Here is a 12,819-nt window from a genome sequence, read left to right on the forward strand (position 1 = left end):
ACAAAACTATTTTTTAAAACGACATGCTCTTAATCCTACTTAACAGTTTTTTTGTTAAAGAAAAAAATTCCATGATTCTACGGAATATTCTCCCTGCCACTGAGATTTGAAGTTTAGTGTGTGGTTCTATTCTTGGGCATTTTGCAACACTCAAGACAGCTGAATCACCATCTGTTCTGTGGAACTGTGACTTATTAGTGGTCACTGCTTTCAGTAGTATTTTGCTGAATGAAAACGTCTGGTAATTTAATTAGAAAGAGTCAACCATAATTACTGGCTGAGAGTGAAATATTCTAGTCCTTTGCAATGGCTTATTCCTCTATAGTTTGGTATTACTGGCAACACCTCAGTTGAAGTTGCTTATGAAAATAAGCTTGATAAGATGGCTATAAGGCCAAAATACATTCATCTAGAAGATTTGAGCTTCAGTTCATTAAGAACGTGATTTTTCTTTGATTTAGTCCCTTCTACAACTTATTGGAGGACTTTCTTATACTTATTTAATATACAGTATTTTGAAGGTTCCTTACACATGTCTATCCTAATATATAACAAGAATACTCGTTTCTTAAAGAAAGGATCCTGTGTGTTAATACACAACACTGAACAGACCATTATCCCCTGATAAGTGCCAAATACTTGGTAGTAATACAAACATTTGCAAGGTATTACTAAGCTAGAAAAAAAAAGAGTAGAACGGCACTGGTATGAAATGTAAAAATCGAGCCAAGCCGTGTTTTGGGCACTTCAAAGCAGGAATTCCTGCAACCGGTACACCATCTACAACATCCTGGGTGTTCTGTTTTCAGATAACCTGCATCTGTTTAAACCAAATTAAGCATCTATTTCCAACGCAATTAACAAAGAACAGGACTCATTATGGAGAGGGACCCACCACACACATATTGCTTATTTACAGACGGTTTATGCACCACATCGCCCGGATTCATACATCTGCTTTATGTTGAAAGATGAACTAGGGTAATTGCATCTAAGTACTTTTGTGAGGTAAAGTTAAACAAATATGGGCATTTTGGGGGTTTGTGGAGAATTACGTTATGCGATACTTTACTCCCTTTCCAAGAAAAACAGAAAAGGGAGAACTTACTCATACGAAATATTAAAGATGTCATTAGGAAAACTATGGCCATAGGAGAGAGTGGGCACACAAGGTCGGTTTCCTGGTTTTGAAAATGCATGATGTTACGTAAAATGTTACTACTGAGGAAGGTGGGTGATGTCTACCTTGGACTACTCTGTATTATTTTTCCAACTTCTTATGAGTGTATGATTATTTTAAAAGTTTAATGAAAGATAGTGGGCATATAGTTAATTAAGTTTAACCAACAACGTGGCCCAGAGAACACTCATGGCTATGCAGGGGGCGGGGCGTGCATCAAAGAAAGATGCGTTACTGAATATAACAATAACCTCAAAGTCAAAAGTCAGAGTTTTGTGGTTTTGCTGTGCTCCTTGGGATATGCGTGACATAGGCAAGTTTCTTAAACTGTAAGTTTGGGCTCCTTCATCTGAAAAATGAGGATATCATGGCACTCATAAGATTATGATAATAAAGAATTAAGACATGAAGGGTTGTTTCTATTAAACTGTAAAGTACCAAAGCATCATAAGGTGATATTTATAAGACTGACTAAATTAGAAAACTGTTGACAAGTAAAATCCAACAAGTGGCTCATTATCACACAAATAGACCAAAGTCAAATTATATCCCCCTCAGCTTTTGTCAGTATGCAGTTAAGACCTGATGCAATTGCTAAGATGAGAGCAACTTCCACTCCCCAAGAGTTTCACTGTAGAAGGGAATCTGCTCTTTTTCCTTCCACATATTAAAACACTGACGATTCCTGATGAAGATGAACTCATTTCCCTGATTTTCTCCTACAGGAGGAAAATATGTTTAATACGCACAGCACCAAAAAAAAACAGCTCACTCACCAACTTCATCCTGAATTTCCTCGGCCACAGCAGGAACATTGTAGAGCAGGGAGAGAGACTGGTTCATGCGCTCGTAAATCACACGGAGGTGTGTCATAACCTGCAGCAAAGGATGATAGCTCCAGGTAAACCATCTCTGGAGTAAGGAAGAGTTATCTTCCTCACCAAGCACCGCAGACAGATACAAACTTCCCAAATAAAACTGACAAAATGCTGCTGGAACTTTGAACCTGAAAGGGCATCTTTATTTTTCCTGTTCCCTCATTTTTTGTTCTCTAACTTTGGAGCTGCTTTAAACTTTCCATTATATTATATGCTTGTAACCATAAAATATAAAGCCAATGGAAAAGACCATTTCTGCCCAATTCTGATTCCTAATATTGAGATTCCTGAATAAGCTCTGATGCTCCATATATATATGTCTTTGCAAAGTTTCCAATAGATGGGATCATATGGATATTTCACATGAAATATAGATATTTCATGATAGATATTTCAAAAAATTCTTCTGTTTAAGGAAATGTAAAATTTCAGATTTCCAGAGGTAGATCCCAGTTGTCAAGTTTTGAAAATGGCAGAGTATAAAACTTATCACTACCAAGCTTCATTTAGTCTCACATTATCTCCAAGCATTACAGTAGAAATGGAGTTTATGATTGTCTTCTATAATTTAGTTGAACCAAATTTTAGCGGTTTTGGTTTATACAATTTTGTTTTCATTTTAGTCATCAGAGTTTGATGGTTCCTTAAGAATCAGTAGCAGTAGACACTCAAGATTTTTATATTCTTTGTTATTTTCGTAACTCAGAAAGTGCCAAACCACATGTTGCCCTAGGACAAGCCTTTAGAATTTACCAGGTATTAAAGAACTCTTGCTATAGAGGTCCAACACCCATGGCTATTCTGGGAATACCTAAAGATCCAACTCAAAGGGCAAGAACACTGAATTGTCCAAGTTGCATGATTACCACATTCTGTGCTTACCTGGGACCGGATCTGAGCAGCTTTCTTTGGATCCACCATGCGAACATGTTCAAAATGCTTTAAGGTATGCTGTCTATCTTTCTGTTCGGCACGGACATACTTCTTTAGCATGTTGAACACGTGACGAGGCTGTAGGGGAAAAAAAAAGTTCAGGTTTGTCCAAAATATTGCTTCTTCCAATGGCTTTGGGTCAGAGGTCCCGCTAATTCATTCATGATGTGAAAGCACTGTGAGTCACGTTTTTGCAATTCTCCATTCCCTTCTTACTAGGTAATTCTTACTTGATTGGTCACTTTTCAATTCTGTAACAGCACTTAGCATTTGACACATATGATGATGGCTATCCTTGTTAACATTTTCTTTTAAAATAGTGCCTTCTACTATTGAAGGAGAGTTGATTTTGGATCTGTCAGATTTAAGTTAGGTACTTTCCATTTTCCCACCCAAATATACAGGGGCATATGAGACTACAATTCTATCTGCACAGTCTTAATTGTTGTCTCAGCAGTAACTGTTGCACAAATAATCCCATCATCAGTAGCATGTAATAATCAAAATGAGAAAAATAATAGATAACAACTACTAATTTGCAGGCCAAGAAATAGCTGATAAGCTCTAAGAGACATCATATTTTTCTGGGAGAAAGGCCAATGTACTATTTTACTTTGGAGTTTAATTAAATCCTTTCCACACCATCAGATTCTAATTCTTTCAGTAACAATTAAGTTTCTTCTTAAGTGTTTCTATTTTTTTTCTAATTGATTCCATTTCAATTTTATTCCAGTCTTACTTGAAAGCATTCATCCTCATAAAAAAAAGGGACAAGGTCTGCTTTCTCTATCTTTAACAATTCTCTTGCTACATGCATTCTACTATGTGATTTTTAAAAATGATTTCCAAAGATACATGTTTCTTCTTCATTAAAACAAACAAAGAAAAATTACCTATGCAAGTTCATATCAGAAATAGAATTTTGGCCATTTGTGTCTATCTAGTTATTATTAACCTGTGAGTCATGGGCACCTTGAAAACCAGTTGGAAGGTAGAGAATTTATTCACAGAGATGGTGTGTGTGTTTTCCAATACTTTATGGAACGTGTCTCCCCTTCTCCTGTTGCTTAACTTAGGGCCACCTCCCTGACATGCCAGGTAGAGGTGGTACCCTTTCTCTGTGCTCCCATGAAATGCTATGCAAACCCCCATTATTGCATTTCTGACTGCTCTCTTCAACTGTGAGATTCTTAAGGGCTAGATTTTGTCTTTCTATATCAGGAATCACACAATATACAGTGCCTGACTCAGAGAGGGTGCTCTGTACTATACCTTCCACGGGCCACATTCCTATACTTAAGAAAAACAAACAAAGAAATACAATGAAAAGAAAGTAAGCCTGAGTTCATCTGCCTTATTTATTTCTTTTATCATCTGCCTTATTTATTTCTTTTATCCTTTTATCCTAATGTGCTTCTCCATAATCTCCAAAATAGGCAGACATCACAGCTTGAAACAGTTTTGGGCAGCACATCATCACAATTTTCATTGGTACTCTGAAATCTGATTGACCCTACAAATCGGGGAATGGCCTTTTAAATCTGAAAAGGTGAAAAGTAGTAAAAGAGATAAAAACTGACAAGCTTCATCGATAATATACATATTTAAAAGACAATAGGTTTTAAATATATATATTTAAAAAGCTGATTTTGGGGTCAGAAATCAAAGGCCGACTATTGTTGAATGCAATGGATATTTTATATGCAGGACTGCGCAATCAGGATATTACATACATGCTTGTTCCTTATTCAACACCAAGTCCTAAAAAAGTCCCTCTAGTTCTACTGCAATTATGCTTCCAAAATCAGAGACTGCAACTAATTGCATTCATCAAAGGTGTCCCAGCCGACTGGCTGAATGTGCTTTCTCAGGTGCTCTATTTCATTTCTTTCCTCTTGAAAAGGCTTTGTTGTTTTAAAAAAAATGGAATTTTTTTTCTTTAAGAGCTCAAATAAGAAACAATACTTCAATTGAACATAAAGATTGTTATTCATCATAACTTTCTTTTCTTCTTCTTTTTCTTTTTTTTTTTTTTTGTAGTTAGTCACCTATAAATGTTTCTACAAGGCATGGTGTCCTCAGAGGACCGTCACCTCCAAGCATGGGCACTAGGATATAACTGCTCCAAACTGGCCTTGGCATTGCTGCTCTAAGCTGAATTCTGCCAACTGACACTTGGGTCTCTCCCCACCGCTTTTTTCCACTATCACCACAAACAGTATCGATTCCCACTTGCTATTATTAATGTTAACATTAATTTAAAAATAAACACGAGTCACAAAATATCTAAGCCTCATCTTCCTCATCTGTACCATTCAGATAACGATCTTTCATACGGTGTATGTGGGAATTAAAAATGTTGTGTGTTAGTTTCCCACACAATGCTGCATCCACAGCTGCTACTCAGTACACGCTTATTTCTTCTACTCAGTCACTACCTCCATCCCCTCCCCCTTTCCCTTTCTTCTAAGCAATAACTGTTCAGTACTTATTGACTGCTTATATGAATGAGATGGTGTTTCAAGTGCTTTATTCATAGTAACTCATTAAATCTTCCTATCAACCCTGTGACAGAGGTACAGCTGCTTGCCCCACTACATTGATGAAGCGAACAAGGCACAAAGGGGGTTTAGGACTATGAAGCTGGTTCCATTTAGTTACAGGGCTAGTCAGGGGTACAGCAAGAACAGGTAGCCCAACACTGGCTCCGCAGCCCATTCTCCTGATCACTATGTGATCCTGCCTTTCAAGGAAACTCTAAAATGGACCACACCAAAGACATGTTCCACAAAGTAACCTATAGAACTGGAAACTGAAAGAAATCGCTGAATAGTTAGAAATGAGAGCCTGTTCTAGAAGTCCTTGCCTGTATTTCTAGTTTTTATAAGCTCAGATAATATTATTTTGGGACACGCTCATATCCGCTCTTTTAATTGTGCTGAAAATCATCCAGATTTGTTCAATCTTGGAAATACTGTCCTTGGTTTTTGGCAGTCTGCTGTGCTTTAGCTAATGCCTCGGATGTAGGGAGGAGAAATAGCAAGATAGGAAGGTCCTCTGTCAATCTGTTCAGGATTACTGGAAAAAGATTATAGGTATTAATAAAAAGTTAGGCTTTTGTGACATTCATGTATTCTAGTTCTAAATCCATCCTTATCTTCTACTAAGATGGATAATTAAATGCTGAATGTGTTCGCATGTTGACAATTGCTTATCTCCTTTAATACCGACATTATATGTTTCAGAAGTATATTCAGAAATATATTCCAAACTTTCCCCCCCAAATCCCTAGAGCTTGACAATGCAAGAGTAGCACACTGGGCTCCCGTGATGGCCCAGGCCTCTCTCTGCTGGGGAACAAAGCTCCTGTAGGATAATGAGCCCTAAGAGCCCACTGTAAGCCATGACCGCATCACTGTTTATGTGAGCTCAGATACACACTGCGTGTGCATCTATACATACACCAGCCTTTCCTTCCCGCTGCCTACACCTCAGGACAAGAGAATTCAGGAAGACATTCAGAAAGACACTCTGACGTCCCTCATTAAATGAATTACAAGGTTCTGTTTGGTTGATTTATTCATGTAAACATATTTCTGAGGATCGTGCTTAGAAATGAAAAATATAAAAATCAGATTAGTTTTTATATTGGAGTAGTCAGATAAATCATCTCAAAATGGCAGACGATACCTCATAAACAAATGCCATTTTAGTTAAGAAAGAAAAATAGATAACGTTCCTTTGTACTTTTGTATACTCATTTGCTTTAGTTTAAAAAAAAAAAAAAAAAAAAAGAGTTCTGCCTTTGGCATGTGATTCATGCGTGTTTCATTCAAATACAGAAATAGCTGCCTTTACAATTTTTAGCCAGAACGCAGAATTTCCAAGGCTTAAAACTATTTCTAGAGCTATTTCACGTATCACAGAATAACAGGGAACCTCCATTGTTTCGGGAATTTTATTTCATTATGTTAGGACAAAGATGGATTTCTTAAAATTTTAATTAAAAACTCAGAACATTCATATAGAAATGATAGGAAAAAATACCTGGTATCTCTATAGAAATATATTCCCTTAAAGTAACTGCTATTCTATCAGTCATGATCCTTACATTTAAGACAGGATTATTCAGGTGATTAGAAAAACAAGCTTAAGAATTCAGTGGCTCATTGTAAGGATATTGACGGTAAGCAGAGATTAGGAAACATTTTAACCTCTATGCATATAATTTCAACCTTTCTCAAGTCTTTAACATCTTCTGTAACTAGTAATAACATTTTTTTCTGCCAAATTCCCCTCATTTCACAATATTCTATGCATTAATACTGAAATATGGTTATATTGCCATTGAATGGCTAATCTTATTATTAAAATTTATAGCAAAGAACAGAGATAATAAAAGGAAAAGATCTGCCCCAGGGGGACTAATTATATCCAATCCTTTTTTTATTGTCATTATTGTTTCTGAGTGTTTAGCCCATAATTACAAGTACCTATTTGCATCAGATGTAGCACTTTTCAGTACACATTAAATTCACTTCACAATCACACTGCATTAAAAAAAAATTATTTCAAAAAGAAATTTCATAAAGGATTAAGAGTAGGCCCTTCTAAAATGTATTATACTTAACCTGAAAATAGAAGATTTACATTTTGGAACATTAACCATTTCCCTCTCTTGGAACAAGAGTGTAACATATCGCTAGCTCCTGGCTCAGTTCCTGGCATAATTTGGTTGTCAAAAAATGTTAATTAAATTAATGAATAACCTAGAGCTAAATATAACTTGCACAAGTAGTTCCAGTGGCAAAATACATCCTTCACGGCATCTGAGTTGAAAATAACCATCTCTCAACCAAGAAGAGATGCATTCCCAATTTTCTGGTACATGTTGATCTATCCACCCAGTGTGTTGGGGTCCTTTAGGGAGCTGTTTTAATGGGGAACTCTTCCCAGAAAATATTTCATAGGCTGTACAGAATGTTCAAACCCCAGTGTCCACAAGATTCATATCCTTAATTTCAAAAGATGTTACAGTTTGTCTTCTTGCGGCTTGGGTTTTGATGTCAGGCTGATGCATGGAATTTTGAAAGAAATTTCACAGCCTCTCCCTCTAATAGGTAACTTTAAGGAATTAATGTTCCCACTTCTCAGATGTATTGTCTTTTTCACTTGGTTCTTTTATGCAATTTCATAAATTTGGTGTCCATGGACTTTGGATCAATCAGACACATTTGACTGACTCAATGCCAATCACGTCTGAGTGGGTAGCTTTCTATTCCACAGTTCACTTGGAACTGTGGTATATTAAAACATGATTGTTCAGCTCCACTGTGCCTCTTTGCAGCGTTAGGCTTGATGTAGAAATCTGGCATCTTATCATAACAGACACTTGTGCCTGAAACCATCTCCTGATGGGAGGGAATGATCTGTCAAGAGCCTTTAAAAGCCCTAAGCATAATCTTGTCAAGAAGAAGGAAGTAAATGAGTCACTTTATGGGGAAGCAGCCTAACCTTTCTAGTTCACAAGGGACGTATTCAGAAAACCCTTTCCTGAAGCATTAAATTGCACCCTAGTGGTTTCCAACCCTGTGACTGGGGAAGTTAATCACCTACCAAGAAAATGCAATTCCCTCCTGTTTTCATAAGTAGGTTCAGGGCCATTATTTTCACAGTTCTACATCTTGGATTCTGAGATATCTTGAGCACATAAATGTACAATGTACAGAATCTCTGTGTGCAGGTTTAAAAAACTCCCTTAAGAGAGTTAAACCTCTTTCGGCTTGAGATGGTCTCTTGGATGGGTTTATTTTGCCACGGTAGACCTTCCTCAGCATTTCACATGCACTCTCACTGTGGCAAGAAAAATCTGAAAAAAAAAAAAAACCATTTGGGGAAGCTTCCATGGGAACCTTTGATCATAAAGGTTGAAAGCTAGGAGCTGAGCTATATTTTTAAAGTCCACTGCAAAATTCATGCATATTCCTTTCTTCAGAAGAGCACATAAATGATTTTTGTAATAGTTTAACATGAGTGTAAGAAGGCAAATGACAATTCTATGTCAGGTTGAACACAGAAGTCTTGAAGAAGCCACAGAGGATATGGGAGTAGATTCTCATGCCCGGCTCCATTCAGTGTTCCTCCAGTTTTGATAATATGGAGGCATTAGACACATCCCTTCCCAGCATATCCAGATTACTCTTTGGCTCTGGCTTGTGCTGTGACACAGCACAGCAGCACACAGGCAAAGCCATCTCCCATCCTATCCTTCCTCCACAAGGAGGCAGATGACTTCCTAATAGGGACAAGGCACCAAAGCCTCCATATTGTCTGTCCTAACAATCGTTCTCTTCTCAGGGAGGAACATATCTTTCTACTTCACAGTCTCATCTCAACCTTCGATTAATCCTTTTGTTTTTCTAATCATGGCTAACAAAAAGCTAGAAAATGTTAATTCCAAAAAAAAAAAAAAAAAAGTAGAATGATTAACCCCAATTTGCAAATAGAGGAGGAAGAATCCTTCTCATTAAGTCACTTGTTCCAAGTTATAAGATGGCAAACTTGGGAATTAAAAATAGGTGTTTAGGGCTTCCCTGGTGGCACAGTGTTTGAGAATCTGCCTGCCAATGCAGGGGATGCGGGTTCGAGCCCTGGTCTGGGAAGATCCCACATGCCGCGGAGCAACTGGGCCCGTGAGCCACAATTACTGAGCCTGCGCGTCTGGAGCCTGTGCTCCGCAACAAGAGAGGCCACGACAGCGAGAGGCCCGCGCACCGCGATGAAGAGTGGCCCCCCCGTTTGCCACAACTAGAGAAAGCCCTCGCACAGAAACGAAGACCCAACACAGCCAAAAATAAATAAATCAATAATTCCCACTTTAAAAAAAAAAAAAAAAGGTGTTTATACTGTACAATAAAATATGGAAAATAAGGGTGGTTTTAATCCTGTCGCTCACAAATTAGGGACCTTTGGACAGTTTGTCAAATCTGGTAGGTTTTAGTTTGTTTCTGGGATATTTTGCTAGTTCTCAGCAATAATTTATTTTGGTTACTGTGACATAAGAAATACATGTTTGGTCTCTGCCCCCAGTTCCTGACACAGAGCTCCTAAAACTGTTATAAAATTTGGTGGCAGGAGCATCTTTTGTCATGATATTTGGTCTTAGGTCCTTGGTTCCAGACACAAGAGCTTATTAGACCCTTGGAGAGATAAGAGTATCTTTTCGTATGCTAACGAGGTGACTCTTGGAGGATGGGAATTGGTTGCTAGAGGAACCAATATTTGGTCTTAGTCCTTGGCTCCAGACACAAGAGAACCAACCGAATGATTAGAGGGTTGGAGCTTTCAGCCCCGTTTTCTGATCTCCAGGGAAGGGAGAGGGGCTGGAGACTGAGTTGAATCACCAGTAGCCAATGATTTAATCCTTCATGGCTACTTAATGGAACCTTCCCAAGAAAACCCCTAAGCAATGGAATTCAGAGAGCTTTCCAGCTGGAGAACACATTGGGATGCCAGAAGGGTACCATGGCTGGAGAGGGCATGCAAGCTGCACACCCCTTCCCCCATACCGTGCCCTACAGTCTTTTCCATCTGGCTCTTACTGAGTTCTATCCTTTATAATACATTGTTAACAGTAAATAAAGCACTTATTCTGTGAGTTGTTGTAGTGAATTATCAAACCTGAGGAGCAGGTCATGGGGACCCCCGATTTATAGCTGGTCCATCAGAAATACAAGGTGAAAATCTAGGATTTTGCGACTGGCTTCTGAAGTGAGGCAGCCTTGTGGGACTGAAACCTTAACCCGTGGCGATCTATGCTAACTACAGGTAGTTAGTGTCAGAATTATTTTATGTGAGGGAAAACCCCACACATATTTGGTGTCAGAGTACTAAGTGCAGAGGAAACGTTTCTTCCTTCAGTTACACAGACCCCAGCTATACATTAGTGAAGACAGCATACACAACTGAAATTTAGGATCTGGCCCAAACCCCATGATTTATGCTTTTGGACAAGCTTAGCATCCATTGGATACAGAGCTTGGATCTGCTGACCTGCGAGCAAAGAAGCGCCAGAAAGTGTTTGGACTTGTATGCCTTCAACTCTCATTTAGTCACGCAGTGAAACATGCGGAACCCCTCAATGATGAACAGGATTATTAACGCAACCCAGACGGCAAAGCCCACAGAGTTGAGGAAGAAATCGTAAACAAAAGATGTTTTAAGATACCACAGACCTTCAGAAAGATTTGTCAAATGGTCTGATCATCTGACAAATGCCAACCAAGCCATACTCTTGACTTCTTAAGAGAGAATTACAATATGCTTCAATTTTGTATATTCATACTTAGATTTTGGCATTTTTGCTTCAGAAATCCCCTAAGTGGCTACACCATGTTCAAAGATATGCACATTTATATTTCTTTCAATTTCACTCTCTTCTCATACTCTACCTAACCACAGTGCCTTGACCTACTAGAAACAATATAAGGAAATTCAAGATAAAGCTTATGTCGGGAAAGAAGAAATTTTCCTCTAGCCTTCTGACTGGTCTAAGAATTAAATTGAGATGATACAGATTAAGAGGAGAAAAATCAAACGAAAGTTGAATAACAAGGGAGAGATCCAGGAAAATTGAGTAACTCACCAAAACGGCTGAAACCCTCACCTTAAATACCATCTTCAGCTAAAGACAAAAGAGGATGTTGGGGGTAGTGGGTTGGGACTTCAAAGGGGAGGAAGGCAATTGACATGGAAAGGGAAAAAAATCAAATGTTTGGTAAACAAATGTCTGCTGGGCCTTGCAGAGACAATGGGACATAGAGAAGAACTTTAACAGATTTTCCTCCCTGTCTACACACCTAGCTCATACTATAGTGATCTATGGTGACAGCTCCTTCCCTGGAACAGGTCCTCTGTCTACATTCTTTTAGGCAGTTAGGGGGAAGGAAGGTCAAAGGTTCTTCCTGAGTCTTTTGGGCCTCAAAAATAATCAGCCTAAATTAATCCTCATGCCAAAGAGACACATTTTTGGGGGGCAAATTTTGCTCCCCTACACTTACAAAAATCCAAATATAACCTAGGATCTTTAAACTGATCCGTGGACGGGCTGCACAAAATGAGTGAACTCCTTGAAACCTACGTGTAATTTTGTGCGCACACACACACGTTTCTAGGGGGAAGATCCCTTGTTGCTATCCGTTCTGTAGGGCAGATATCTGTAACGCCAGACAGTTAAGTAACCACTGGATTATTAAATAATGTGTTATGCATTTGTCTAAAAAAAATAAATATTTATGTTTTCATAATGGGTTTTCATTTTCAAGAATGAATGAAAATAGATATTGACATATAAATATGTATGTGCAACCTTTGCTAGAACGAAATATGACATCCCAGTGCTGTATGTTTGACAGCATCAGATGAAGAGCTATTTCGACTCTGAAGACAGTGACTAAGCGGGGCTCTGCTGTGGAGGGAATCTGGGTGAGGAATAGGGTCTCAGAGGCACAGGACAGCTTTCAAGCGGATGCCTTGCCTACATACGTCTTCATTTTCTGTTTAACTTAATTCAATTAAAAACAGAAAACACTAGTGTCTCTCGTTACACACTTCCTGCTGGTCTTTAGTCAGATCTGTCTATTCAGCTTGGTAAAGATTCAAAGCAAGGTAAGAGGTAATACTGAGAGGCTTTTCCGGCATAGCATGCAAACCACACAGCATAGTTTATAGGACTTTGTTTAATAAATGCGAATTCTCCCATTTGTCTTTCCACCCACCATTTGATACGGGGTCTGTCCTTAAAAGGTCTCAAGTTAACAGGTCCCCTTG

At 38.4% G+C, this 12,819-nt stretch overlaps 1 protein-coding gene across 6 annotated transcripts in view; it reads right to left on the reverse strand.

The window, feature by feature from the left end:
* Nucleotides 1-12,819, reverse strand: part of APP (amyloid beta precursor protein) — a 274,034-nt gene that overhangs the window by 64,345 nt on the left and 196,870 nt on the right. For all 6 annotated transcript variants that reach the window (XM_068546942.1, XM_068546941.1, XM_068546940.1 and 3 more), the window contains 2 exons: nucleotides 2,941-3,069; nucleotides 1,957-2,056 (listed from right to left, as the gene is read on the reverse strand). In XM_068546942.1, the coding sequence (XP_068403043.1) occupies nucleotides 1,957-2,056; nucleotides 2,941-3,069 (229 nt within the window). The remainder of the gene's footprint in view (nucleotides 1-1,956; nucleotides 2,057-2,940; nucleotides 3,070-12,819) is intronic.

Source organism: Eschrichtius robustus, chromosome 6 (assembly GCF_028021215.1).
Source record: "Eschrichtius robustus isolate mEscRob2 chromosome 6, mEscRob2.pri, whole genome shotgun sequence".
NCBI classification, from domain to species: Eukaryota; Metazoa; Chordata; class Mammalia; order Artiodactyla; family Eschrichtiidae; genus Eschrichtius; species Eschrichtius robustus.